Raw genomic sequence first — 27,479 nt, 5'->3', positions numbered from 1 at the left:
CCCAAGTCACAAAGTTACTTCACAAAAAAGACAGCCCCACTGTCCTGACTCCTTATCCTGAAACAGCACGTTTCCTCTGAGGATGCTAGACCCTCTGACAGAGGTGGCATTTGCAACCTTTTCTAATTTTATGTGCTGAAAATACACAACAAAAACAGAACAACTTCCAAGAATATTACAATGAATGATGAAGATCAAGTAATAATTGTATTAATTTCCTTACTGGAAAAAAAAAGGAAAACCTATTTTCTCAAAAGCTGACTAATGAAAGAATTATGAAGAGACAGACACCTTTCTATGTCATATACTTACAGACCTTCACGTACTGTCCCATGAAATCTGGCACTTCTGCTGTGAAACAGCCTGAAGCATCAACAGGGCAAATGGGATGGGAATCTTTCTGAATAATGTTGAAGTCCATACAGATCCTAAAGTCATCCTGGAGAAAAAAAGGGGATGTAGTGGAGGGAGGGAGGCAAAAGATGGAAGAAAAAAATGGTTTAAGTATGAGTGTGAGTTGTGGGAGGAAGGGGAGAGGGGAGAGTATGAGGTGACAGATAAACCACGGAATTTTTCAACGGTCTGACATACAAATACTGTCAATTTTAATTATTGTCTTATCCTTACATTAACTCAAAGACCATTCAGATAATTGTGGAGCCTTATTGTCAGATGAGGAATGAGATCACTTAGCCCACTTTCCAACCATTATTTCAGACTCCTATACGACAGCAGCTACGTTCTTTAGTATCCACTAAGTGAGAAGATAGATGATACATATACATATTTTGTAACTAAATTAAATTTGGTTTGTAACAGCGGCACATACATACATCTGAAAAGCAGATACTTACAAGGCATTATCTATGTAGTACCACATAATGCTTGAGGTACCCATGAATTTGCATCCTGTCAAGGGGCACCCCAAAAGGACAGCAACATTGACCTAACTTCAAGAGTATTTACTTTACATGTAGGTAAGCTGGGCCCTAGGTGGCAGAGCTTATCCAAGAGTACATTGTAAGGCTTCAGGAATATATTTGTAACAGTTATTAATATATTTGTAACACTTATTAAGCACTACGTGTTGCACACTGTTCTAGGTGCTTTTTAATTATGTTACCTCATTTAATCCTCACAACAGCCCTGTGAGGAAGGCAGACAGGTAGACTAGGTTTCCTCCAAGTGCCTCGCGCAAAACCAGCAATTATTCCCGTTTTACAGATGAGGAAGCTGAGGCAGAAAGAAGTAACTCAGCTATGAAGTGGCAATGCCAGGATTCAAGGGCCCAGAGCCCAAGACCTTCACCACTGTGCAGTGTGCCTAAAGCTAACATTAAAGGGACTGTCTTACATAAACAGTGAAGCCACACTCTGGTTTGACCCCAGGACCAGCTGGAAAGCTGCAATGCTTCCCCTGGGCCTGCTGAGCTAAGAGGCCCTGGATGAGATGGGATGTGCAGATGCAAACAGGAATAGTGGTAAGAGCCTTGCCATGATGGGTGAGCTGGAAAATACACCTGGGCAGCAGGCAGGAAACACAGGGAGCACAGCACTTTGTACCACGGAGGGGAGAGGAAGTAGTGTCACCCACTTCAACTTGCTGAGAACTGCATTCCTGTGCAGAGACTGGAAGGCCCAGGGAGGTGGAAGTGCACAGACTGCAATGGGATTGCCCACTGTGCCACCAGGCTAGCGTAAGCTGCGGGAGGCCTCCCAAAGAATGTCTACCAGTGTTTAAAGACTTGATCTTCTATAAAATTCAGGATACGTATATGAAGGATTACTACGGTAAATGACAGATGCCGTTTTTGAAGAAGAAAATCTGAAACAGAATTCAAAACCAAGGAGCTGGGTTTCTTTGTGTTATTTATTATGAACGGATTAACCTGATCAGTTGACCTTAAAGTCATTACAAATGAAATTTGACTAGTTACTAAAATAAAAAAGTAAGTAGTATTATCAAGAATGTTTCCACCAAACTTGAATATGGACCAGGTATTAGATGATATTAAAGAACTGTTGTTAATTATATTAGATACAATGATAGCAAGTTGCCTACAGTAAAAGTAAAAGTCCTTATCAGTTAGAGATGTATAACAGAAATATTTACAGATGAAAGACACAATGTCTAGGATTTGCTTAAAAATCCTCCAGCCAAAATAAATAAGGCATGGGGGGAGAAAGGGAAGATAAGACAGAAAATAAAATTCCCAAAATGCTGGTAGGTAATGCATCTGGATGATGTGAAAATCTCTCTCCAGAGATTAAATGTGAAAGCAAAATGATAAATGGAGACAGACCAGTTTCACTGCCTCTCAGAAGGATGTGTTTTAAAGCTCTCATTGTCAAAATGATCGAGCCCAAAGGAGAGTTAGTAGGTTCCTGGTGGGCGTTATACTAGCAGCACTGACCACATAAGGAATCCTTACAGAGGAAGGCACTGTGCTCAACACTTTGTAGATCTGATTCCATTTAATCATCACAAATACCCAGGCAGGCAGGTATACTATTCTGTATTATAGAAAAGGAAATTGACATTCAGATAGGCTCAGTAATTTGGCTAGAGACTGCCAGTTAGTGGCAGGGCTACAACTTAAATTGAGGTCTGGTTCACTCCAAGGTATGTGCTCTTATTATGCTATCCTGTTTCTATTCATATACAAAACTATATTATATTAGCCGAGGTGATGGAACTGTACTGCATTTTGATCATCATGGTGACTGCACAACTCTACTCATCTGTCAAAACTCACTGAACTGTAAACCAAACAGAGCAAGGTTTCTGTATGGAAATTATGAATGAATGAATGCATGAGAACACAGTAGACACCTTGGCCTTTTAGAAACACTAAACATCCAGGAGCTGCCCTGGGTTTATCCACCATTTTCAGAAGTCAGCTCAGGATGAAAAGGAATTCCACTAAGGCAGATGCAAGTTTTATAAGCCATCTTTGGAGGCAGTGAGGTAAGAAAGCAGCAGACCCCCTGGTCCAAAGGAGAGCAAGAAGCATGGCCAGATACGCGGCTCATCATCCCCCGAGAATGGGCTCTGACACGACTTCTGAAAAACGTGCTTGCAAGATTTATGCTACTTACAGCACCAAAGTACGGAGCCTGGTGTACAACCCCGGTGCCTTCTTGCTCCTTCACATAGCTGTCCACAAGCACAGTGAAAGCACCATGCTCTTTACACTGCAAAGGAAATGTCAGAAGGCTTAAAGGATGAAACACTACTAGATCAAAATATTAATTTTATTAATGGTTTTTAATTAATGTAGAATTATTCAATTAATGTAGAATTATTTTCAGAAATTAAAAAGACAGAATAATGCAGGCTGGGAGGAAACATGTAAATATATCTGTTCTTAGAAAATAGGAATAATGATTCTTACCACTAACAAATGAAATAATTATCTGAAGACTTGCAAACAAAATTTACTAACTTCTTTGGCTACAAAACTGTTTTTTTTCATTAGTTCTTCCCACCCCATCTGTACCAGTTACGTACATGTATTATGTCCCCCAAAACGTCATTATCTTTGATGCAATTTTGTGGGGACAGACGTATTAGTGTTATTAGATTGGAATTCTTTGAGGGTTTCCATGGAGATGTGACTCAATCAACTGTGAGTGAAGCATTTTATTGGATAATTTCCTTTAGTTGTTAACCACCCATTCATTGTGGGTGTTAATTGGATCACCAGCATCCTATAAAGGAGCTACAGACAAGGACCTCAGAGCAGCTGTGAGTGACATTTTGGAGAGCAACTGCGAGTGACATTTTGAAGAGGAGCTGCAGCAAAGAGAGGACAAACCACCCCAAGAGCAACATTTTGGAGAATGCCACTTTGAAATGCAACCTGGGAGCAAGCAGACGCCAGCCACGTGCCTTCCAAGCTAACAGAAGTTTTCTGGACACCAATGGCCATCCTCCAGTAAAGGTACCCGATTGTTGATGTACTACCTTGGACACTTTACGGCCTTCAGACTGTAACTTTGTAACCAAATAAACCCCCTTTAAAAAAGCCAATCCATTTCTGGTATTTTGCATTCGGGCAGCATTAGCAAACTGGAAGACTTGCAAATAAAATTTCCTAACTTCCTTGGCTACGAAACTGGGCTTTTTAATTAGTTCTTCCCACCCCATCCCAGCATGTGGTTTAGGCTTAAAAAATATGCGCCCTAAATTATTCATTCCTGGTATATTCTGAGGCACTGTATATGCTTGGCTTCTCCTTTTCCTTTCGGCCTAGCTCAAGGTAAGCCTTGAAAGAAACAGGTTGGGAGAGCCAAGAGTTACAGGTTCTATTAAAGGAGCTTCACCCACTGGAAAACTGAGAAGAAAGTTTTCAATTTGATTTTCTTTGCAACAATGATATCAGGTTAATATACATAAAGCACCATACCTATTCTTCCTACCTTCATGTCTTAATTTTCCTTTCCACAAAACCAAACTGGCTCTTTGCTTTCCTACCCCTCTGCCTTTACAGAAAGTACTTTCCCTAATGATTTCCACATTTAATTCTGTGGAAAAGGTATTAGTATTTCTGTGTTTTAAAAATATCGTGGCTTTGTTGGCATTTCATAGACAAGCAAACAGAACAAAGATTAAATGGCTTGCCCCAAATCACACCACTCAAAGTGAAGACAAGACTTGAAACAAGTTCTGGTTCCAAACCCAAAGTTATTTTCAACTACATCATAGCTCTTTGCCTCTTTGGAACTTAAAATTGAACCTGAAAAATAACCATGAATTTTTATTTCTGTAACCCAAATCACCTTGAAGTATTTTAGAAGGCACAGAATGATAGATGCTTGAAAGGTGTGTTTTCAATAATTACAATATGGAGAGAGAACGTGTGGATCCTTAAAATCACAGACACACCCAGGGAAGCCAAAGGTATCTCACAGATTCTGATTCTAAAGAGAAGAAACCCCACACTGCATCCTCAGATCCTGGGGTCCACCTCCTGATGGTTCCCACACCAAGGCTGACCTGCCTAACAGGCCACGTCCAGTTATCCGCAAAGAACTGCAGTGCTGACCCTTTGCCAACAAGAATCTAAGTAGCACAGCTTCCACCCAATCAGCATTTCAGATGATAGGGATTTAAAGTATACATCAGATGACTTTTGTCAGAAGTCAAAAGAATTTGTAGTACCTTTCTAAAACTCACTGAAGGTCCTAGATATTTCAGGAAGCTAATTTAATGGATAGGTGTTATTCAACTTAATTCATGTATATCCAGTGCATAATCCAGGAAGACTTCTGGCATAACCCAAGTCACAGTGTGGGCACTTGTAACCCAGGACCCAGAGTGAATACATGTCCGTGCATTTTTTCTGAGGATAGTTGAGCTTTCCTCAGGTTCTCAAAATGGTCTGTTTTTCAGAAAGGTTAAGTGTCTAGTGACTCAAATTAGTACAAATACAACATAAAACAAAATATGCTGCTATACAAGAGATGAATGCAGTATTGGCATTTTTTTTTGAGGGAGAAAGCAAAGAGGCATTTAAGAAAATTCTTCTTTTGGATGGCATGTGAGTTCAGACTTGAAGGACGGGTTAAACTCCAGCAGATACAACATTACAGAAAAGTGAGGGACTTTATAAAAACAGGAGGAAACATGGAGCAAGGAAAAGTTTAAAGCAACAATAGGCGACGTAATAAGGAAGGTCTTCTGCATGCCAAGGAGGAGACGAGCAGGTGGTGTGTGTGTGTGTGGGGGGGGTCCTCCTTGCACTGGCATGGCAAAATGGCTCGCAGGAAGGGGACTGGTTGGGCAGGCTGCAAGGAAATCCATCTGGCAGCAGTAAAGAGGGAGAAGGCCATTCGTCAAGAAACTACGATAATATTCCAGAGAAGAAAAACAGGAAAATACCTGAGGTGCATTAAAAGGAAAAGACAGAGGTAAGATACATTGTGGAAAGAAACCAAAAGGCAGAGGGCACTGGCGTTAACTGACTTCTATGCCTGCATTTGGTCAGAACATCAGAAAACGAAACCTGTTTTATGCCAGGCTGTGGTTTAAGGTTTTGCTTTCTAATGATATGAAAACTCTCCAGCTGAATACAAATTCCACACAAGGTGTAAAGCCAGGTCTGAGGGTGTTGCTCATTATCTTACTCCAACACCTTTCAATAAGGACCAAGGTGTGAGCTTGTTCTTTTTGTTTCACGAAGGGGATCTCTGCAACAATAGCTATGGGTTCTCTGCTGTCAGAAAATGGAAACTACATTAAACAGTTTTACAAATCAAAAAATTGAGGTGCTAAATCTAAGAGCTTTGCTGTGGTGCCTAGCTTTTCAAGTTTTTTAAATGAACATTTTATTTTTTATACACAATGTTTTCTTTTGAGCATTATTTTATATTCGTAAAAAACTCACTAAATTCCTTGGGTGATATGCAGACTATAAACAATAAAAATATACACATAAATCAAGTTGATATGCAGACTATAAACAATAAAAATATACACATAAATCAAGTATAATTTGAGAAAATTATTTTAAAATTCCCAACAGTTGTTAAAACAAGAAAGGAATATAAATCACAATTTAATTTTGTTAATACTTAAATAGGCTTCTGGATTCAGGCACACTCATATGAACAATAAAACCAATAGGAAAATGAAAATACCACTCCAGTTATCACAAAAATTGGTTGTGAAAGCCACCGAGTATAGCAGTCCCTAAGCTTACCTCCAAAAAATAATCAAACAGTGGCTTGTATTTCTTGCCTTTGAGATGGACGCCAGGAAATCTAGAAAAAGAATAAAGGCAAACTCATAGTTAGATTAAAATCATGAAAGAAACAAGTCTGCAGCCACATCGGTTCACCCCCACTTTCCCACCCCTGGTTTGCCTGCTACTTAGTCATTAATGCTGAAATACATTAATTGAATACATTCGCTATCAGAGCAACTAAATGAGACTTAAAAACTAAACCTGAATAATACAGCTTTTGGGTAAAAGAGCTTCTAACTTTGTAACGCTAATCACAAACACATGCACACACACACACACACACAAATCTGTGTATTCACCTTTCAAGGATCTCATAGTCATTTTCCAATTTATAGAGGGCTGATAATCTGGCTTCCATTAAAATGAATAATTTTCCTCTGACAACATCTATGAAAGCAAGGGAAAAAGTGTACTTCAGTGATGTTCAGACTTCCACTTATTCTAACATCAGGCACTCTTTTTCCTGCAGGAGCTCCTGTTAACACCTGTCTCAGGTGTGCACAGCACTCACAGAGGAACCCTATAAAGAATACCATGGTAGATGCTTTCCAGACAGAAAAAAGAGAAAAACATGAAATGCAGTCAGGCAGCAAATTAGTTGTTATTAATTGCACTTAAATCCATTTTAAGTAAATTAATCTTTAATTTTTCCTTTCCAAGGCAATATATGTAAATGTTTAAGGAACCAAGTAGTTAACAACATAAAAGTTCCCTGGAATCTCATTCCCCCTCAGACACTGTCATTTAAGTGTCTATCCATCCAGGTATTTTTTTATGCATATACTATCATATGTATATGTAAACGTGTACTTTATTTTTCCTGAATAACTATGGGATAATAGTCAATACATTTTTGTAACTTGTTTTCACTTAAGATATTATAAACATCTTTCCATGTTTAAGCACAGAGCTCTTTCTCATTATTTTAAATAGTATGAGAACTCCATTTTATGATGGTACCCCAAGTTATTTTTAACAACTAAATCATTTTCAAAGTTTCACTATGAACAATGGGGTGGTGAATAACCTTATATGTATCTTTGTACCCTATCCTAGGAATAAAAAGCTGGAACAAATGTATAAGCATTTCCATTTAGTAGATACTGAGAAACTGCTCTACAAAAATCTAGGCCAATGTAAATTCCCATCTATAAGGTATGATATACCCAAGAATTTACTAGAACCTATGTTATATATTCGGTTCACTATAGGGAAAAGAAGAATCTACAAACCACTGTGAGGGCCTTGGCAATTAATTGAAAAACTGCTACTAATAAGGCTGCAAGTCACCCAGTTCTGCCCTCACAAGGACTTTTTTATAAGCAGAGTCTCCATTTTCTGAGTAAAACTCAAGATACACGGTCCAACAAGTACATGCTCATATTAACGGAGGCAGAGGGAAAGGGTATCTGAAATTTCAGCCAGATGCTCCTAAGGCTGCCAGGCTCACTACAGAACAACCAATGTACCAATGACTTCCAGGGGCAGAACCTGTGAAGATCTGATCTGCGAAGACCTGACTGCACCTGCCCTGGAGAAGCAGCTGCAAAAGCAGACCCAGGGCCCTGCATGGAGAACTTCCTTTTTGTTCTTTATCTGACTCCTAAGACTCTCTCATGTGTGTCTCAATATTTTTCTGTTGCCAGCACAAGTTATTTTTGAATCAAGTTAAATCTCTTGTAATTCAGCTTTTATTTTCCTGGCTGACACCTTCCTGTTCTTTCCCACTGCCGCCACCCTGAAATACCATCTTCCTTTTTCATATAAGCCTCTATGGAAAGGGCCTAGCTGAGATGTGGTACCTGTCTACAGGGAATATCTGAAAGGAACAAAGACTTCAGGTTCTGGCTCTGACTCCTAATAATGATGTGATAGCTCCTTTCTGAACCTTAGATCCTTCACCTGTAATAGCAGCAATGATGTATAAAAGCAGGTTACAAACTGGAAATTACACATTTTTACTTTGCATTTTTTCTCTCTCTCTCTACTTTTTCAATCAGAAATGGGGAAAAAAAACAAAAAACAAAACAAAACCTTTTAGGAGATTCTTTTTCTGATTAAGTCAAACATTGTTCAAAGATTTCTATTTTTACTCCAAAAAGAAATGTAAGCCTTCTTTCATTCCCAAAACATGTTAAAATGATCTTTTATATATCAATTATAAGTAACAGGCTCAGGCTTACCGTTAATCTTCACATACTGCATATCTGGGTTAACACAGACAGCAAGGTTACTAGGTAGAGTCCAAGGAGTGGTTGTCCAAGCCACTAAAGATATATTTTCATCTTCCTCCAAAGGGAAAGTTACAAATACTGAAGGATCTTGAACATCCTGAAATAAATTGATGTAAAGAATTGTTTTACAAAATCTACCAACACGTAACAAAAAAGAGCTGATCCTGGAAAGAAATAAAGCAATTTTCAGAATAAACTGAGCTTTTAAAAAACTATTTGCCACATTTATTAAAAGAAAATATAAGCAAGAAAAACAGGCTTCCTCCTATTTTTATAAAGCCCCTCACTTTTCTGCAATGTTGTATCTGCTGGAGTTCACAGTCACAAAAATATAACATTTGCTGATAACCTGGTGATTTTTAAAAGTAATGTATCAATCAAGAGGGAATGGATACACAATGGAGCTCCACTATTACAATTTTCTATTTTATAACATGTCCACAAAGAATGAGGACAAAAAAATAACTTTTGGAAAACATTACATTGCCCCCCAAAATATCATAAAGAATCATTTAGAAAACCATATATTTGAAATTATAATATATCAATGTTAATTCAGTTCATTAAGTAAAAGATTGGCTCTAACACTACAGCAATTTTTCAACACAAAAACAGTCAAGATTTAAAAATAAATAAATAGCTCCAAAGCAGAGAAGATTACTCCGTAATATAGCCAACGGCACACTAAATGAAGTGCCAGGAGAAAAAGGACTTCTACAAACTTCAACTTATAAAACACCAGAGCAACCTGAAATGAGTGACATTCTACGAATTTACTGGCCTGTATTTCTCGAATATGTCAATACCATGAAGATAAAGAAAGACTGAGGAACTATTTCATATTTAAGGGTGCTGGACAGATAACAACTGAATGTTATGTCTGAATGGTAAAAGGTAAACATTTATGAAATCTGGTTGAAAGGCATAATGGAATTCTTTTCAACTTTTCTTGAAGTCTGAAATTATATCAAAATTTAAAAAAAGTGCAAAATCTTAGTTACAATTAACACACAATCATCAGAATGGCTAAAGTGAAATGGAATGAAAACGCTACGTGTTGACAAGGATGTAGAGTAATAAAAACTCTACAGTGAGAGCATAAATCAGTACAACCACTTCGGAAAACTACAAAGCATGTGTCAGCAAACTATGGCCAAATCTGGCTTACCACCTCTTTCATACAGCTGTGAGCGAAGAATAGTTTTGACAGAGTTGAATAATTGCGACAGAGACGATCTGGCATGCAAAGCCTAAAATATTTACTATCTGGCCTTTAAAGAAAAGGTTTGTTGACCCCCAAACTATAGCTAAACCTTAAGTATACCCCCTGACTCAGTTGTTCCATTCCTGGGTACATAACCAATAGAAATGGGTACATATGTGCACCAAAAGATAACATCTAGAATGTTCACATTAGCAATACACATACAAGTCCCAAACTAGAAATTATCTAAATGCCCACCAACAGTAGAAAAAGATAAATAAATTAAATCCTATATAGCAATTAAAATGTCCTACAACTACACAACACAGTCTTCAGTCAAAAGGTAACAGCATGTTTAGTGAAATAAGCCAGACACAAAGGAAGAAATATTGTACGATTTCTCTTATAGGAAATACTTAGAATAAGCAAATTCATAGAAAGAAAGCGGAATAGTGGTTAGCAAGGGTGGGGGAGGGGAATACAAAGTCATTGCTAAATGAGTATGAGTTTTGGTTTAGGATGATGAAAATAGTCTGGAAATGGACAGGGGTGAAAGTTACACAGTATTGTCAATGTATTTAATGTCAAAGAAATGTCTACTTAAAATGGTTAAAATGATTTTCATGTAACATATATTTTAGTACAACTTAAATAGTAATGAAAAATAATTTAAAAACAAAGATTAAAGAAAACCACAGGCAAATCTCTAGCAAACGGAGTCCTCAAAAAATGTTATCTTGTCATTAAATTAGACAATAAGTACTGCAGTGGTTTGGAGCTATGTACCACAGAAAAACATGTTCTTAAATTTAATCCATTCCTGTGGCTTTGAACCCATTGTAAGTAGGACTTTTAGATGAAGTTACTTCAGTTAAGGTGTGGCCCAAACGAATCAGGCTGGGTCTTAATCCTATTACAGGAGCCCTTTATTAGCAGAATGAAATTCAGTCAGAGAGAAAGCCCCCGAGGGAGCAGCCAGAAACTGAAGTCAATGGAAGCCAGAAGAGGAAAGGCTGCCACGTATTGCCATGTGACAGAGGAGCCCAGGACCCAGGATCACCAACAACCAGTCTCAGAATGCCAGTCTGTGGGAAGAAAGCATCACCTTGATGATGCATTGATTTGGACTTCTAGATTCAAAACCGTGAGCCAATAAATTCCCATTGTTTAACCCAACTCATTTCATAGCATATGCTTTAGCAACGAGGAAACTAAAACAGGTACTAAGATGTAAAAAATAATTAATTTTATTATCTACAAAATGAAGTAAAAAAAAAAAAAGAAAAGAAAAACCACTAAAGGGAAAACTACATAAAACATGAACAGTCATATGCCTTTGGATACTGGGATTATAATTTTTTTCACCTTCTTTGTAACTTCTGTGGTTCCCAATTTTTCTACAATAAGCTTAAAATTTTATAATTAATAAATCAATTTTATAATTAATCAAATTAACCAGACTCCTAAAACCTAAAAAAAAAATCAGACAAATCAAAAATAAATAAACCTATTTTTATATATAACAAGCTGGTAACAATGCTTACTTTTTAGAACAATTAGAAAGACTTTGTCCTATAATTCAATTTATTTACACAGTTTGACTCTTTTCCAGTATAAAATATATTTACTTATTAATAGCACAACACAGCCTTTGAAAAATCTAGGATCTCATAAAGTACTACAGGGGCCTAATATGAAAAAATATAGCTGCCCAAGAGAAATTTCAGCACGAGTGCTGAAATTCAAAATATGCATTTTTATATTCATATTTTTAAAAGTTTGTAACACTGTTTATTACCTTTAATAATAAACGATTTTATTGTCTTTTAAAAAAAGGCCTATGCTCCTCAAAACAATAATCTATCCAAAGAATGAATAAATTGTAGGCTATCTGTTATGTGAAACATTATACAGCAGTTAAAATAAATCAATTTAAAGCTGCATGTATCAATATGGAGAACCTTTAAAACATAAGGTTTAGCATAAAAGGCAAGATGAAGAAAGAGTACAGTCTGTGATGTTTAAACACATGCAGAGCAATGCTACATACTATTTATAGATACTTGTGGAGACAGCAAAAGATGCCTGGAAGAGAAACACCAAATTTAGCACAGTGGTTACCTCTTATGATGTAAGAAAGAATGGAGAAGATGCTGTAAATAAATAAGTAAACTGTAGTACATTCACCCACAAAGAAATTAGAACAAATGATCTATACAGCACATGGGCGACTCTCACAAACACAATACTGAATGAGAGAAGACAAATACACAAGGATACTAGATGTTTCTATTTATACAAAGGACAAAACAGGCAAAACTAATACACTGTTATATGTAACATTACATATATTTAAAAACAGATACATTTATTGGAACATATCAAAGGTCCACTTAAGATCTGTGCGTTTCATTGTATATAAATTTTACTTTCCTCCCATTCCCCCAACAAAATGAAGCACCAACTTACAGAAAATACAGAGGACAGAGAAAATGTTAAATTAAATCATGGAGGTGTAACCAACAAAATCTATGCAGTAGGAAATGCTGCAAGACAAAACCAGTTTCCTAAACAATGAAATGCAAAGAACGGAAAGAGAGGAAGAAATGAATACCTACAGATTAAAACAGACCTAAAGACAGCTATCATTGTGTATGAACCTTCCTTAGATCCTGATTCAAAAAACAAAACTGGAAAAAAAAAAAAAATCCTAAAGGGAAGAACAGCTATGATATTTATGAGAATTAGAAATGATTAATTCCTGAATATCATCAATGTTCCCAATTACAGAATATTAATATTAAGAATATTAAAGATGATTGATGGTAACTTTTTTAGTTGTGATTATGATATTATGGTTATGTTAATAAAGGATACCTCATTTATTAAAAGTATATACTGCATTATTTACTGCTAAATCACACGTCTGCAATTTGCTTAAAAATAAGAGAAAGAGATGAATGGGGGAGTGCGTGGACCATACAGGACTGGCCCCAGGTTAACAGCTGCTGGAGCTGTGTGATGAGCACATGGGAGTTAATTACACTACTCTGTCTACTTGGGTGTACACATGAAAGTCTCTATATTATTATTTTTTTAAATAAGTGAATACAGCAATATATGAAGACATGATAGATTTAGGTCCTGGGTACCCAAATGCTTAGAATATTATTCTCTCTATTTTAAGTACTTGAAATATACACAACATGAGCACCATCACAGAAGGGCATTTAAAGAGAACAGGAATCATCTGGCTCACCTCACAAGGATTTGCAAAGATCAAACGGGTATGCGAAAGCATTACATAAAATGAGAAGTGCCTCTGAAAGGCAAGTTTTAATAACATAAATTTCAAACTCGGGCCATGAAACAAGAATTCCAAAAAAGTCAATATCCTTTATACACAGAGGTGGTTAGAAATATACACACGAGAACAGATAGTTCCTGTTTTCAGAAGACTCTATCCTTTACCATCTATATATGGTAAAGCAGTGTACTTTGTAAACATCAGACACATCTAAACTCCTCTATCATACCAACGACAGAAGTTATTCCATTTCATGACAGAAAAGATCATAAAACTCTTCACCAATTTCAAATTAAGTTTTCTTCCAAATACCTTTAATAAATGATGTTACAATGAGCACGTAAGGCATAAAATTCACCATACCAGTAATCCTGAGGAGAGTGACTAAAGGGAAACGTGGCAAAGCTAGACCTGCTTTCCAAAGAGAGGCAGAAAAATAAGGTTCAAACAAGCAAAACCTACAACATTAAGGCACAGCATTCACAAATCCCATGAGGGGAAAGTCCCTCACTCAATCCACACAGAGCCCAGGTGCAGTGACATCATGAGCACCCAGCTAACACAGGTCGAGGTGACAGGTGTGCACTGACACTGCACACATACAGCTCCCAGGACTCACCCATCATGTTCCCCGTAATGCCAGGAACACACTTACTGGCAAATGATGGTCCGGCATTTTACGTACCTTATAATTCTGGTGAGATTCAAAGTTGGAGAGTGGAGTATTGCATGCAGTGGAGAAGGGCATAACTTTCACACCTCTATAAACAAGGCCTTTATCATAGAGTTGTTTGAAAACCCACCTAAGAAGTAGAGACAGAGTTTTAGAACAATTATGTAACCAAAATTCTCTTTCCCCAAATGCAAACATTTATGCCAATTTCTGTTTCTAGTTTTTGTCTGCTGAAGAAGTGAAAACCCAAACTACAGACCTCAAATACAAACCACAACTTTTCACAGTCAGGAAAAAAACAAAAGAGAACAAAACAGGAACAAGGTAAAGGCTTCTCAATGGGAAACCACTTGGTAAATTACACCACGTCAGTATAATGGGACATTAGGTAGACATGAAAAGTGCTGATATCTGCAGACATAGAAAGATGTTCATGACATAACTCTGAGTGAGAAAAGGGCAACTGACAGACCACATTGTCCAGTGGAGTATCATTTATATAAAACTGTGTAAAAAGTATACATAGTTACACTTTTAAGAAATGCTGGAAAAAAGTTTTCACCAATATGTTAACTCTGGTTGGGATTTCAGAGTTTTTTCTTTAAATGGAAGGAGTCACCCTAGCCTTTTCCTGTGCATTACATACCTCTCCCAACTAGATAGCAGAATGCACTGGTGGGAACCCTCACTTAATTCTGCCTTTATGTAATCTACCTTTATATACCAGCATATACCCGTTCCTATGAGCCTGGCACAATACATGAATTCAACCCTCTCATTGTTAAAATGACACTTTTATAAAATAATGTGAATATTTTTCTTTATTCTTTGGGCATTAGATACAGCTAAAAAAGTGAAGTTTTAAAAACAAATATCCTAAGTTTAAACTCAATCTTAAATTATATCCTGTGATGTAAGGACAAGCAAAGACGACTACACTTGCCTTCACATAGAACTGGGTCCTGCCCACTACACAGGAGTCTCTGGATCATATGGGAAAATTCATGTGTAACTGCTTTGTATACACAAAAGCACCAACTAAATCAAAGTCATTCACCACGGATTTATTATATTTATCCTAGGTGTATGTGCCTTATTTATTTGCCAACAAGTTCCTCAGAAATAACTAACATTTTAATACCAAGAGGATTTAAAAACCGTTTTCTTCTTGATTCATACATGCATTTCATAAATGCAGAAGCAAGATCTAGTACTGTATTGTTCAACATGGTAGGTGCTAGCCAAATATCCTCATTTAAATTTAAATACATAATACATCACAATTAAAAATACAATTTCTCAGTCACCTTAGGCATGTTTAAGTGCTCAACAGCCCTGATTTATAGTGTAAATAGTACCTTGTTTTCCAGATGTTTAACACAAAATCTACTTTTTATATAGTCCAGATGCTCAGTGAACTGAGAACCCCTGTCCGAGTCTCTGGCATGTCGGAGGATCTGATTAGCTTCCCACCTTGGGTGCAGAAGCCTGGGTCTGCCTCCACAGGTGGGGTCAGAGCCAGAGGCTCTAAAAAATTGTCCCCATACCTAGCCCTGGCTCCACAAAGGCAGAGGAAACACACTGAGCACGTGCAACATGTCTGGAGTAACAGAAATGTGACTAGGTACACAAGAGAGCAATAACGGCTACAAGCACCTAGACTACAGTGCAAAGGAAACACATCTTACAAAACAGCTTTGCAATTCACCCATACATCTATGCATAATTTAATAAAAGCAGGACTTCCTCAAGGCCTGCTGAGTTATGTACATAGAGCACTTTACAACCACATTAGTGGTGCCTATTTGCCCGCTAAAGAGAAGTAGTGATTCTTACGGTATTTAAACCAACTATCAATGTTACATTACTAAGTTGTCTTATGATGGTAAAAAGAAATAAAACTTTATTTTGAAACTGTTACACAAAACAGTCACTACACTATGCACCTTCTCCCAGTAGTAAGCTCAAGCACATAATTTCAGACTTAATTCATCAAAAAGAATAAAAACATTTGAGAAAACTCATTTTTCCTAAATTTGGTACAAAGTAATTTGGTAAAAAAAAAAAAAACAAACAAAAAAAACCTCTGACATCAGACTATCAGATCACCATTTATGTTCCTTATTTATTCTATTATTTTACTTACTATGAATATTTACATGTTCTGATACAGAAATACTAATGTGTTCAATTACAGGTCACTACTGAACCTGCTGGGCTATGGTACGCCACAAAATATATGCATACCTGTGGGAGCCCAGGGTCCAGGGCCTTCCCCAAGTACCTTGAAGATTGCACACAGACACCTGCTTGACCTAGGACAATTAAGGTTTGACCCACTCACCTTGCAAAATCAGGCCTCCAGGGCTAAATGTAATCTATAGAAACTACCTCCTCCCTGAAACTCCCTAAGGTACTATTATCTACAAGATAATCTATAATCCTCCCCTCTTCCCTGTCACAAGACACCCCGCCACCCCCCAAGCTCCTCTCATACCCATCTGAATGTCTCTGTCCTAACCTTTATAAACCACTCGCTGTCACCTCCTGCTTTTGTGGAGTATCTTCACCTTGAGCTCTGAGCCCGTCGCCATTCAGAGCAGCTCCTGAATCCAGGTCAATGTGACCAACTTCCCACCCTGTAGGTAAGCCCCCAGAATAAAATCTCATGTCTCAGACTTCTGAATTTAAAAAAAAAAAACAAAAAAAAAACCAAACATAACTGGCCCCAAAGATCTCAGATAAGATAAATGATTATGGATGTGAAAACAAATTGATTCATGCTAGACTGCCTCTCCACTGACCCAGTACAACAAAATATTCATTATAGTTGCAATTTCAAATAAACCTACCAGACAGATTCCATGAATTGTGGATACATAGTTTTGTAGTCATTTTCAAAGTCAATCCACCGGCCAAGTCTGCTAACAGTAGACTTGAGAAATACAAATATTGAGAGTATGATTAGATAATGACATTAGCTATTGTACATCATGTCTATTTCCTACTTTTGTTATCACCAATCTAAGGACATGTATGATGATTTTAGGATAACAGAACAATCATTGGTACAAGTTAAGTCTATACTGACAATAACACAGTATGAAAGGTTAAAAGACAATTTTCTTGGCATCTGTACTATATGCAAATAGTTATTTACAAGAATAAACATTTCTTTATGAAAGTCTTCTACCATATCACCATTTGTCAAACACCACAGGTGTAACTGTTGTTCACAAGAATCATCAGTGGGAGCTAAAATCATGGTAAGAAGCAGGGTATTTGTGAAGAATCTCCCCACAAAATACTTTTTAATCACGAAGGGAACAACTACAACTTCAAAATGGAAAAAGCTGATGGACACCACCTTAAACAAGTTAATGACACCAAAGTTCAGGTAACCAATGAGACATATCAACAATGGGAGAGCAAAACATCACTTTAAGCTTTATACTGTGGTTACTGAAGGTGTTAATATCTGGGAAACGTGGGTGAAGTGCATAGGGGAACTCAGTATTATTTTGCGACTTTTTTAATGTCTGAAATTATTTCAAAACAAAAAGCTAAAAAATTAAAAAAAAATTATTTTAAGAAAAAGAGAAAAGGCCTGCATTAATGTTATATTCACCGGTATTTTTCCCTATAGTTGATTAGGTAAGAAAATTAGGTTGGGAGAAAATTAAGGAGATTTGATTTTTATGTTGATAAAATCAGACTTTATACATCAATGAACAGAAGATAACTCAAAGTTTCTGAGCAGGGGATCACACAATGAACACAGTCTTTTGGGAGAGACTAACCTGGCAGCCTAACTACAAAAACCATGAGGAAGAGACCAAATAGGAGGCTGTTAAAGAATTTAAGAAACTGGTGGGTGAGAGGCTGGAGAAAGGCTGTGGGAATAGAAAGAGATGACTAGATACAGGATATTAAGAAGACTCATTGGGACTCAGTGTCCAATCTGATTGTGGGGATTAATGAAGCCTGGGTACAGTTGGTACCCCAAGCAGAAAAGGGAATTCCGGAAGAATAATAAGACTGGGAGGTCCAAGTGATAAGATGGAGAAGATGGAAAAGGTAAAGGCCAGACATGTTTTTAAGCCAACCTCACAGATTAATCTAATTGAATGGAAAGAATCTGAGAGTCAGGGAGGAAACAAGGAGCTGAGGATCTTTGTTCCTAAGCCCAGGAGAACAAAAACGGCTAGAGTTTGGCCAGCACCTAACTGTTGCTAAAAGGTATCAATCAGCCTGTGGAAGCTCAACCACTAAGAGAAGCAGTGGACAACACGGCAGCCAAATTAATATAACAAGAGTGGGTCTAAACTTCAATTTTTTTAGCATCTGCATTTTATTATGAAATATTAAAGGAATCTATTTACTAAGGCAGCCTGACTCCTAGGAAGTAGGAGATCAAATGTGGAAGACCGACTGAAGCACAAAGAAATCAGAAAGAGAGGGTTCAGTTTAAATTAACAGTTGAAGTCACAGAAAGTCCTGGGGTTAAAGATGGAAGCCAGAGACCCTTTCTTAGTACACACAGTGTAAAAAGGAAGGTCTACTGCTTTTGTTCACCTCACATGGACAGCCACATTCTAGGGAGCATCTCATAAAATACAAAGGGCCATAAATCATTTCAACTCCCACTTAAAAACTAGTTTTTATTCATTCTACTGAAAATAACCCAACATACCTTCCACTCAGTAGAATATCTCATCACAATTGCTCGGCACTGATTGTTATACTCCGTAATCCCCATTTTAGCTACATCCTCTGGTCCTTGGATTCCCAGTGTCTTATCAATTTCATATTCCTAAAATTTGCAATAAGAAGATTAACATCTCTGCCCTAAGAGGCAATTGCAACTCAGAAACTCTAAAAATTAAAACAGAAAATCTACAGAGAAATTAATTAGGATTATTTTTATAATGGAAATGAAGTAGAAGAAAATACATATAGTCAAAATTCCTTTTATATGATGAAATCTAATGCTTAAAAAATATCAGAACATTATAAGGCTGGAGACAATCAAACGTACCACAGGTAATCCATGACAATCCCATCCAAATCTTCTGTCAACGTGAAATCCACTCTGGTGAGCATATCTCGTAACGATATCTTTAATTGTTCCTGCAAGTATATGCCCGTAGTGAGGCAGTCCAGTTGCAAAAGGAGGCCCATCATAGAAAGTAAATCTAATAGAGGTAATAAAAATACATGATGTTATCCCTTTAAAACAGCAAACATTTAGCACATTTCTCTATAATAGCTCCTTTCATAGTGGAATCTCTGGGTAGCAGAAAAGCAGCAAGATCAGCAACATCAAAGACACAGTGAGTTAAATATTTATTGCCTCAGAAAGGCTGGTAACAGTAGAGCTGGAAACTTCTGTTCAACTCTCCACTCATCATTTATTAGTTCCATGACATAAGGAAGTTACTTATCCAGATCCTGAGTTATTTCATCAGTAAAAGAGGGCAATAAACACCTGTCTCATAAAATTTTTGAGCACTGATGAAACAGCGATTAAATTAAGACTAGAGGCAGGAAGGACCCAAAAGGTCACTATCAGTCTAGGTATGAAAAATACCTAAATGAGGGTGGTGATAATGGTAAGGGTGGAAGGAAAGAGGGTGACAGTCTGTCCATTTAGGAGACCTCTTAACGAAACAAAATCTACCATAATTAAGAACTCATTCATTCATATCTGAGCACACTAAAGACAGAAATGAGACTCCGGGAGTACAAAGATGAACGGTGCTTCTGCTTTAATGGAATTCAGTCTAAGAAATGACTGTTCTTAAGGACTCTACCTTTACCAAAGAAATTCACATACTTTGGCCTATGTCTTGACTGCTTTAAGCATTCCTGAAAACAATTAAATTCAGACCAGAACTGCAAGATTTTCTCTTCTTCAGCAGGAAAATTGATGTTTTCTGGAACTTGATGAACCATCTTGTTGCTGTGAGAGAAATCAAATTTATTATTCCCAAGAGAGAAGTCTAGGAAAACTAATAAGAGTATCACATTACTAAAATGGATGTATATAGTACTATCTATGATACCCACAAGGTACTCTTCAACTCATACCATAAAGTTCATGCTTTTAAATTGCACAATTCAGCGGTTTTTTGTATATTTGCAAAGCTGTGCAACTATCACAACTGTCTAATTCCAGAATATTTACATCAACCCAAAGAAAAACACTGTACCAATTAGCAGTCATTACTCCTTCCCACCCCCTGGCAACCATTAACTTCTTTTTTATCTCTTTGGATTTGTTCTGGACATTTCATATAAATGGAATCATACAATATGTGGCCTTATAGTGTCTGGCTGCTTATAGCATGTTCCCAGGGTTCATCCATGTTGCAACATATTCTCGTAACTCACTACTTTTTATGGCTGAATGAAAATTCCTTGTATGGATATACCACACTATATTTACCCATTCATCAGCTGATGGACATTTGGGTTGTTTTTACCTTTTGGCTACAGCAAATAGTGCTGCCACGAGCATGCATGTACAAGTTTTGGTGCGAACATGTTTTCATCTCTCTTGGATATGTGCCCAGAAGTAGAAATGCTGGGTCATAAGGTAACTCTGTGTTTAACTTTTTGAGAAACTGCCAAAATGTTTTCCCGGGCAGCTGTACTATTTTACATTCCCTGAGTAGTGTATGAGGATTTTGGTTTCTTACATCCTCACCAACACTTGTTATTGTCTGTCTTTTTGATTATAGCCATCCTAGTGGGTGTGGAGTGGTATGTCATTGTGGTTTTGATTTGCATTTTCATGATGGCTAATGGTGTTAAACATTTTTTTCATGTGCTTATTGGCCATTTGTGTATCTTTTTTGGAGAAATGTCTATTCAAATTCTTTGCCCACTTTTACTTTTTTTCCTTGTCTTTTGATTACTGAATTTTAATGTAGCATGTACATCAAAGTTTGAGAATAACTGCTCTCACATAGTCTGACAATTACTCATTTTATTTTTAGTTTTTGAGAAAATGAGATTTAAAGCTTTCTGAGAATATGGCTTATAACTTATGTTGAATTTTCTTTGGAGTGTCTACTCCACTCCAAGTTAACAATCACTGCACACATTATGCCAAACGCGAAGCCTTAGAGTCAGGCACCGACTGCTCCAGGAAGACGTGTGCCAGTGGCCGGGCTATGGCGGCTGCTGAGGGGGAGCAGCCCCCATGCATGAACCACAGGCTTGCTCTGGCCCACTGCCATCCACTGGGCAGCTGCACCTGCACAGCAGCACCCAGCAACCACGGGGCGCGGGGACGGGGGACAGGGGATGCTAAACCTCCTGGGCCGTGCACGGAGATGCAATCTCCTCTTCTTCCTTCTTTCTATCAGATCTTCCACCTCTCCCTATTTTGCCATTCCTTTAGGTCTCCTTACTCTCAATCTCCTCTTCAGCAATTTCTAGAATGCCCTCCTGGACCTTCACTTATGTCTACCTCAACGTATCCTAGAAGAGCACACAAATACGCTTTTTGTTTAAAATAAATCTGAAATCATCTTTGACACATGTGCTTTCTTTTCAACTTTTAACTCTCCTATACTAGTCATTCTACTATTTGTCCCTTTACCTAGATGTGAAATGACACTACCCAGATGATCCCCGTATACTATTAATCACCAAATTGTGTAGATCCTATCTCTAAATCTATTTCTCTATCCCCTCCTTATCATTTCTGGGTCTTCATAAGCTATTACATTCAGTCAAATTTAACCCAAAGGTGGATCCATTTCCAGTCTTTTCTCAGTTTAGAAATATCCTATTAATACATACCACACAGATATACTCACACAAAAGTACAAAATACGCATAGAAACACTGTTTCCGGAAGCAAATAATAAGCAACCTAAGTATCATAGGTAAATCAATTATCAACAAAATCAATACCATGCAGCTATTTAAAATAATAAATTGGTACATATCAAGTATATGCACTACGTATACATAGTAAGAAAAAACAGAGCAAGTAACAAGACTGTAAGTGTAATGTAATATTGTCAAAAGACTTAAAAATATACAAATCTGTGTTTAAGTATTTTCATACTTGAATTTAGAAGGCTACTCACCAACTTATATGGTTATAATCAGGGAGTAGATTAGAAGGAAAAAGCTTGAAAGAACAAAGTACTTTTTATTTGCTACTTCATAATACTTTGTTTTATTAAGATTTATTTTTTATGAGCATGTATTAACTTTATAAAATTTTTACTATAAAAAGAAAAATAAACAGTATATATTCTATATTCCACTGTAGATTAATCTTCCTAATGCAAAAGCTCTGAAGTATCATTTCTGTATTTAAAAAAAATCCAAAGGCTCCTCATTCCTAAGAAAAAAAGGAGAATTTTTAGTGGGGCACTCAAGATCACCACGGTCTTGCACCAAATTACTACTCTCAGCCCTGACTTTTTCTCTTTTAAAAAACTCAAGCTCCAGGTTCTGTGTTCCTCCTCATTTGATAAGACAGCTGCATCCCTGAAATACGATGGTGAGGGTTAGAGTAAATGGATTTGGCTATACTGGGCACCGAATCGCTAGGGCTGCTTTGAGCTCTGCCAGAGTAGATGTTGGCACCATCAATGACCCCTTCGTTGACCTCAACTACATGGTCTACTTATTCCAGAATGATTCCAGCCATTGCAAGTTAGAAGTTAAGGCTGAGACCAGAATGCTTGTCATCAATGGGAAGTCCATCTCTATCATCCAGGAGTGAGATCCACAAACACCAAATGGGGTGATGCTGGTGCTGAATACGTTGTAGAGTCCATTGGTGTCTTCACGACCTTGGAAAAGGCTGGGGTTCACTTGCTTCCGGCACCAAAACTGCCTGGCCAAAGTCATCTGTGTCAACTATGGCATCATGGAGGGACTCCTGACCACAGTCCATGCCATCCCAGAAGACTATGGATGGCCTCTCCAGCAAACTATGGCATTACTGCCCTAGGGCTGTCCAGAACATCATCCCTGCATCTACTGTTGCTGCCAAGACAGTGGGCAAGGTCATTCCTAAGCTTTATGGGATGCTCACTGGCATGGCCTTCCCCATTCCCACACCCACTGTGTCCATCGTGTATCTGACCTACCATCTGGAGAAAGCAGCCAAATACGATGACATCAAGATGGTGATGAAGCAGGTATTAGAAGGTCCCTAAAGGGCATCCTGGGCAACATTGACGACCAGGCTGTCTTCTGCAACAGTGACACCCAATCTTCCACCCTTGATGCTGGGGCTGGCATTGCCCTCAAACACCACTTTGTCAACTTGATCCCCCCACAGTGAGAATCTCCTATTCTTGACAGTCCATCCCTGACCTCCCGGAAAAGGGGACGGGCTTGTCATGTACCATCAATAAAATACACTGTACCAGCCCCCAAAACACAAAAACAAAGACCCTCAAGCTCCAGCCACACCACACTGTCAAGAAACAAAACTGCTTTCCTGTTTCAGGTCCCTTCTCCATGTACTCTAGCACGAGTAAGCTCTCCTCACTGAGGGTATCACTAATCCCCCTTTCTCAGAAGTAATATTCCCCATCCTTGAATGTGCGTATCTGTTCCTATGCTGCATGTTGCGGTTTATTTGTACTGCATGCCCCATATACTGTCCAATTCAACTATAAGCTTGTTGCTGGCAAAAGCATTTTACAACCTGACTTCCAGTGTGTGCCTGCACATGGCAAGTGCTCTACAAACGTTTGTGGAATAAATGAATCTCTCTACCTGCATCTTTAGTACCTGAGTCAGGGGAACTTGCCTCTCCAATGCATCCAACTCCATGGGCTCCCCCTGGCACACAATAGTGGTTAAGAGGATGAACTTTGTAATTCCAATACCACCACTTAATATGTGAGTGAGAGGAAAAGTTACTCAACCTTTAAACCTCAATTGTTATCTGTTATGTAAGGGTTTACGACCCATACAGTTATTTTAACATGAAGTAAAATAATGGTCATCACAGGTAATAGCAATCACATGCTCCCTATGTAAATAATTATTACATCTTTGCCCACAAACTCAATTCTATTGTCCTTGCCGTGTTACTATACTGTATTCTATCTTTCTACAAACTTTTTTAAAAAACACTTTTTATTGTGAAATTTAACATATATACAGCAAAGTGATAACTTTCAAAGTATGGTTTAACAAGTGGTTACAGAGTAAATCTGAAAGTATAGTGCAGGTTATAGATCCATAATTCCAGTTATTCCCTTCTAGCTGTTCATACATACATACATATATATATATATAAAATGATTCAGCAGTTATAATCCTTTGTTAAATCCTATCTGTCTGTTGCTACTCCTCCCTCTCATTCCATCACTGTCTCCATCTTCACGGATATCTGGGCAACAACCACTCTAACCTGTTTATATTGAAAAGGGGTGTTGACATGTGGAAGGGGGATGCAGCTGGTTGATGTTCTGGAATCTGAGTTTTGTTTCCACAAACTTTTAAAGCAATCTTCACTTATACACCTTCTCTTCCATATAGTTTTCTCTTTAACTACTTTCAAGGAGGATATATTGCCCAGTATTTTACTGATATTTGCTTTTTAACATTAATCATATTATCTAAAAATCCCCTAAATCAATTACTTTCCCTCTAACTTCACCCTACAAAACCCAAATGCTAAAAGTGATCTTTTCCTACCTTATAGAAAACCCTTCCTCTCTTCTGGACTCACTTCAAACACACCTCATTCAAAAAGGCAACTATAAATTCATAAGGCTGGATGCCAAGTTCCATCTCCCACCTGTTCTTGACACACCCTAAATTGCAGTGAAGACTGATTCCTCCCTTGCTATACTTTACTTCTGGTCTTTTCTCAAACTTGGGGTTCTTTTCTGGCCCCTCTGGCCCTCTCCCCTGGTACCTGCTTATTCTTTATAGCCAGTGGCCGCTCCTGAGCCTTCTCCCACCTCCATGGCCCGCCATAGACCTTCTTTCCTCCTCCCTGCTCCCAGCAATGCGTGCGACGTCTTCCACAGCATGTGGCATGTTGCCACATCAGAATGCAGGAGCGCCGAGAGCAGGGACACCGCGCCCTCCTACCCTCCAGTGCCCTCCGGCCCCAGGTTCCCACCAACCCCCCACCAAAAATCCATGTGCACACGAACCACTTACAGAGAAGCCTGGGCCGCTGAACCACGCCTTGATTTTTTTCTTATTAATATCTGGATTTCGAGGTAAGTTAGCCCACCTTCTGAGTTTTCAAGTGCGCTTTATTGCACTGAATCCTCACAAAGTATTAGCATCATCCCAGAGTACAGTCCTCGGTCCAAAGCCGCGCTGGTACGAAGGGACCAGGCCAGGGTCGTACCCGGTTCTTAGCTCTTTAACGCCACCCTAGGCTGCCTGCCAACCTTTGGAAATAAACGTGCAACCCAACCAGCACAAGCAAGCCCTGAAGAAAAATTTTCTTTAGTCGTAACGCGTGCGCGGCCCCTCCGCTCGCCTCCCCGGTGCAGGAGCCTCCTCAGGGCGCAGAGGCCCGCGCGCAGGACGGGGCTGTACCTGGGGGCGCCCCGGCGAGCGCGGCCGGGCGGGAGCGGCGGTACGCGAGCCCCCGCGGGTCAGCGGCCCCGAGAGAGAGCCTGGATCCACGCCGCAGCAGGCGAGCAGAAATGATGCAACACCCAGGCGGCGCGGGATAAGGCGGCAGAGACCCGCTCCGCACCGGCTAATCACCACGCGGCGCCTGTCACCGGCCAACAAGCCTCCTGGCGATTGGTCGGTGGGGTGTCGGCCCCGCCCTCCGGCCCCGCCCCCCGATCCTGGGGGTGGGACTGCGGTACTTGGGTGCCGGGGACGCTTCTCCGCCTGCCGAGTCTTGATGCGTCATGGTTCCATTTACATGAAACTCTGCAAGGAGCAGAATAATCGACGGGGATAGCTATCGGAATAATGGAGATCTTTATTAGTCGTTGGTCCGCATTATAGTTGGGGTGGTTGGAGATTGACTGAGAAGAAGCACTTAGGAAAATTAGGGGACATAGTTGCTCATGTTCTGTTTCTTAGTTGATTGGGGTTTTCGTTACACAGGTGTATGCGTGTGTCAAAATTCATCTAACTGACTGTATAAAAATGTAGCTTATGAGGGGGGACAATGTGATTGGGAAAGCCATATGGACCACACTCCCCTTTGTCCAGTGTATGCATGGATGAGTAGAAAAATGGAGGCAAAAAACAAAGCCACCCAGTGTTTTTACTTAATTGTTCTTTTTCACTTTTTTTTTCTTACTATTTTTGTGTGTGTGGTAATGAACATGTTCAAAAATTAATTTGGGGGATGAACGTACAACTATATAATGGTATTGTGAACAATTGAATGTTTGCTTTGTATGACTGCATGGTATGTGAATATATCTCAATAAAATTGAATTTTTAAAAAGTGCCCAAAAAATTCATCTAACGTTGTACGTAAGATCTGTATGTTTCTCTACGTGTAAATTATTCGGAAAAAAAAACCAACAGTGGCCTGAACTATTTATACTGTGGATGTGGCCATGAGAAATCAATTCCAAAGCCACCTTCCTAGATGACCGTTAGAGGGAAGCAGTTCTAGGCCCTAAGGGCAGTGATTTTTCAAAATGTAGTGGGGACCTGCGTCCAAATTATCTGGGGAGCTGCTAAGATGTGGGTATGCTCCAGGCCTGCTGAGTTCATCTCTGGAGGTAGGTCTCAGAAATCTGCATTTTAACAGGCATCTCCAGTAATTTTGCTGTCTAATATTTGTGACACACCCATCTGGAGAGACCCTCCTTTGCCTCAGGGTAAGGCACAGGCCTATAAAACCGTCTGTGAGGAGCGTACATACTCTTGGTCAGTGGTGTTCCAAGGAAGCCTTCCCTTCTGTTTCCTTCATTGTGTAACAGTGACTTTTTAAATATAATCTTAAAACTGTAAGCAAGCAGGAAATTGTAAAGTAGCCTTAAAATGTAACTTCAGAAGTGGAAGCAGGCTATACTGGAAGCCCTTATTCTCTCAACGGAGCAATCTGTAAATTACTTGCAAAAAAAACACAATAGTTCAGTGGCCTGTAAATGTGAAGTCTGCACCCAGATTTGAATAAGCATTCATGGTCCCCAGACCTCCCAGATATGAATAAAGTCTTTTCATCTATCTCCCTAAACACCTCACCTAGTTCCTGAAGAAAACAGGAAATAACTAAATTACTGAAGTTCTCCAAACCTGTTACCTGTTAACTACAATAATTAACTCTCTTTGTCTCTAATGGGTTTAGCCAACTAAAGAATCATTGGGAGATTGCCCCC

At 38.7% G+C, this 27,479-nt stretch overlaps 1 protein-coding gene, 1 non-coding gene and 1 pseudogene across 4 annotated transcripts in view; 1 reads left to right on the top strand and 2 right to left on the bottom strand.

The window, feature by feature from the left end:
• Nucleotides 1-25,856, bottom strand: part of IARS1 (isoleucyl-tRNA synthetase 1) — a 70,047-nt gene extending 44,191 nt beyond the window's left edge. The window contains exons 1-11 of one of the 3 annotated variants that reach the window (XM_037851257.1): nucleotides 25,720-25,856; nucleotides 20,003-20,128; nucleotides 19,205-19,361; nucleotides 18,860-18,979; nucleotides 17,019-17,101; nucleotides 14,179-14,296; nucleotides 8,932-9,079; nucleotides 7,048-7,135; nucleotides 6,704-6,764; nucleotides 3,099-3,194; nucleotides 317-439 (exon numbers count right to left, since the gene is read on the bottom strand). In XM_037851257.1, the coding sequence (XP_037707185.1) occupies nucleotides 317-439; nucleotides 3,099-3,194; nucleotides 6,704-6,764; nucleotides 7,048-7,135; nucleotides 8,932-9,079; nucleotides 14,179-14,296; nucleotides 17,019-17,101; nucleotides 18,860-18,979; nucleotides 19,205-19,361; nucleotides 20,003-20,121 (1,113 nt within the window). In that variant the 5' untranslated portion in view covers nucleotides 20,122-20,128; nucleotides 25,720-25,856. Of the gene's footprint in view, nucleotides 1-316; nucleotides 440-3,098; nucleotides 3,195-6,703; nucleotides 6,765-7,047; nucleotides 7,136-8,931; nucleotides 9,080-14,178; nucleotides 14,297-17,018; nucleotides 17,102-18,859; nucleotides 18,980-19,204; nucleotides 19,362-20,002; nucleotides 20,129-25,329; nucleotides 25,700-25,719 lie in introns of those variants that run through there. The other 2 variants (XM_037851258.1, XM_037851259.1) reach the window with 2 other exon arrangements.
• LOC119505809 lies at nucleotides 21,324-21,457 on the bottom strand. The gene has a single exon (XR_005210847.1). It is a non-coding gene; the product is annotated as a small nucleolar RNA SNORA84 (small nucleolar RNA).
• Nucleotides 22,691-25,859, top strand: LOC119505230 (annotated as a pseudogene).
• Nucleotides 25,860-27,479: the final 1,620 nt, after the last annotated feature.

Source organism: Choloepus didactylus, chromosome 10 (assembly GCF_015220235.1).
Source record: "Choloepus didactylus isolate mChoDid1 chromosome 10, mChoDid1.pri, whole genome shotgun sequence".
Classification (NCBI taxonomy): domain Eukaryota; kingdom Metazoa; phylum Chordata; class Mammalia; order Pilosa; family Megalonychidae; genus Choloepus; species Choloepus didactylus.
Note: the sequence above shows the minus strand (reverse complement) of the source record. Positions and strands in the feature narration are given on the sequence as shown.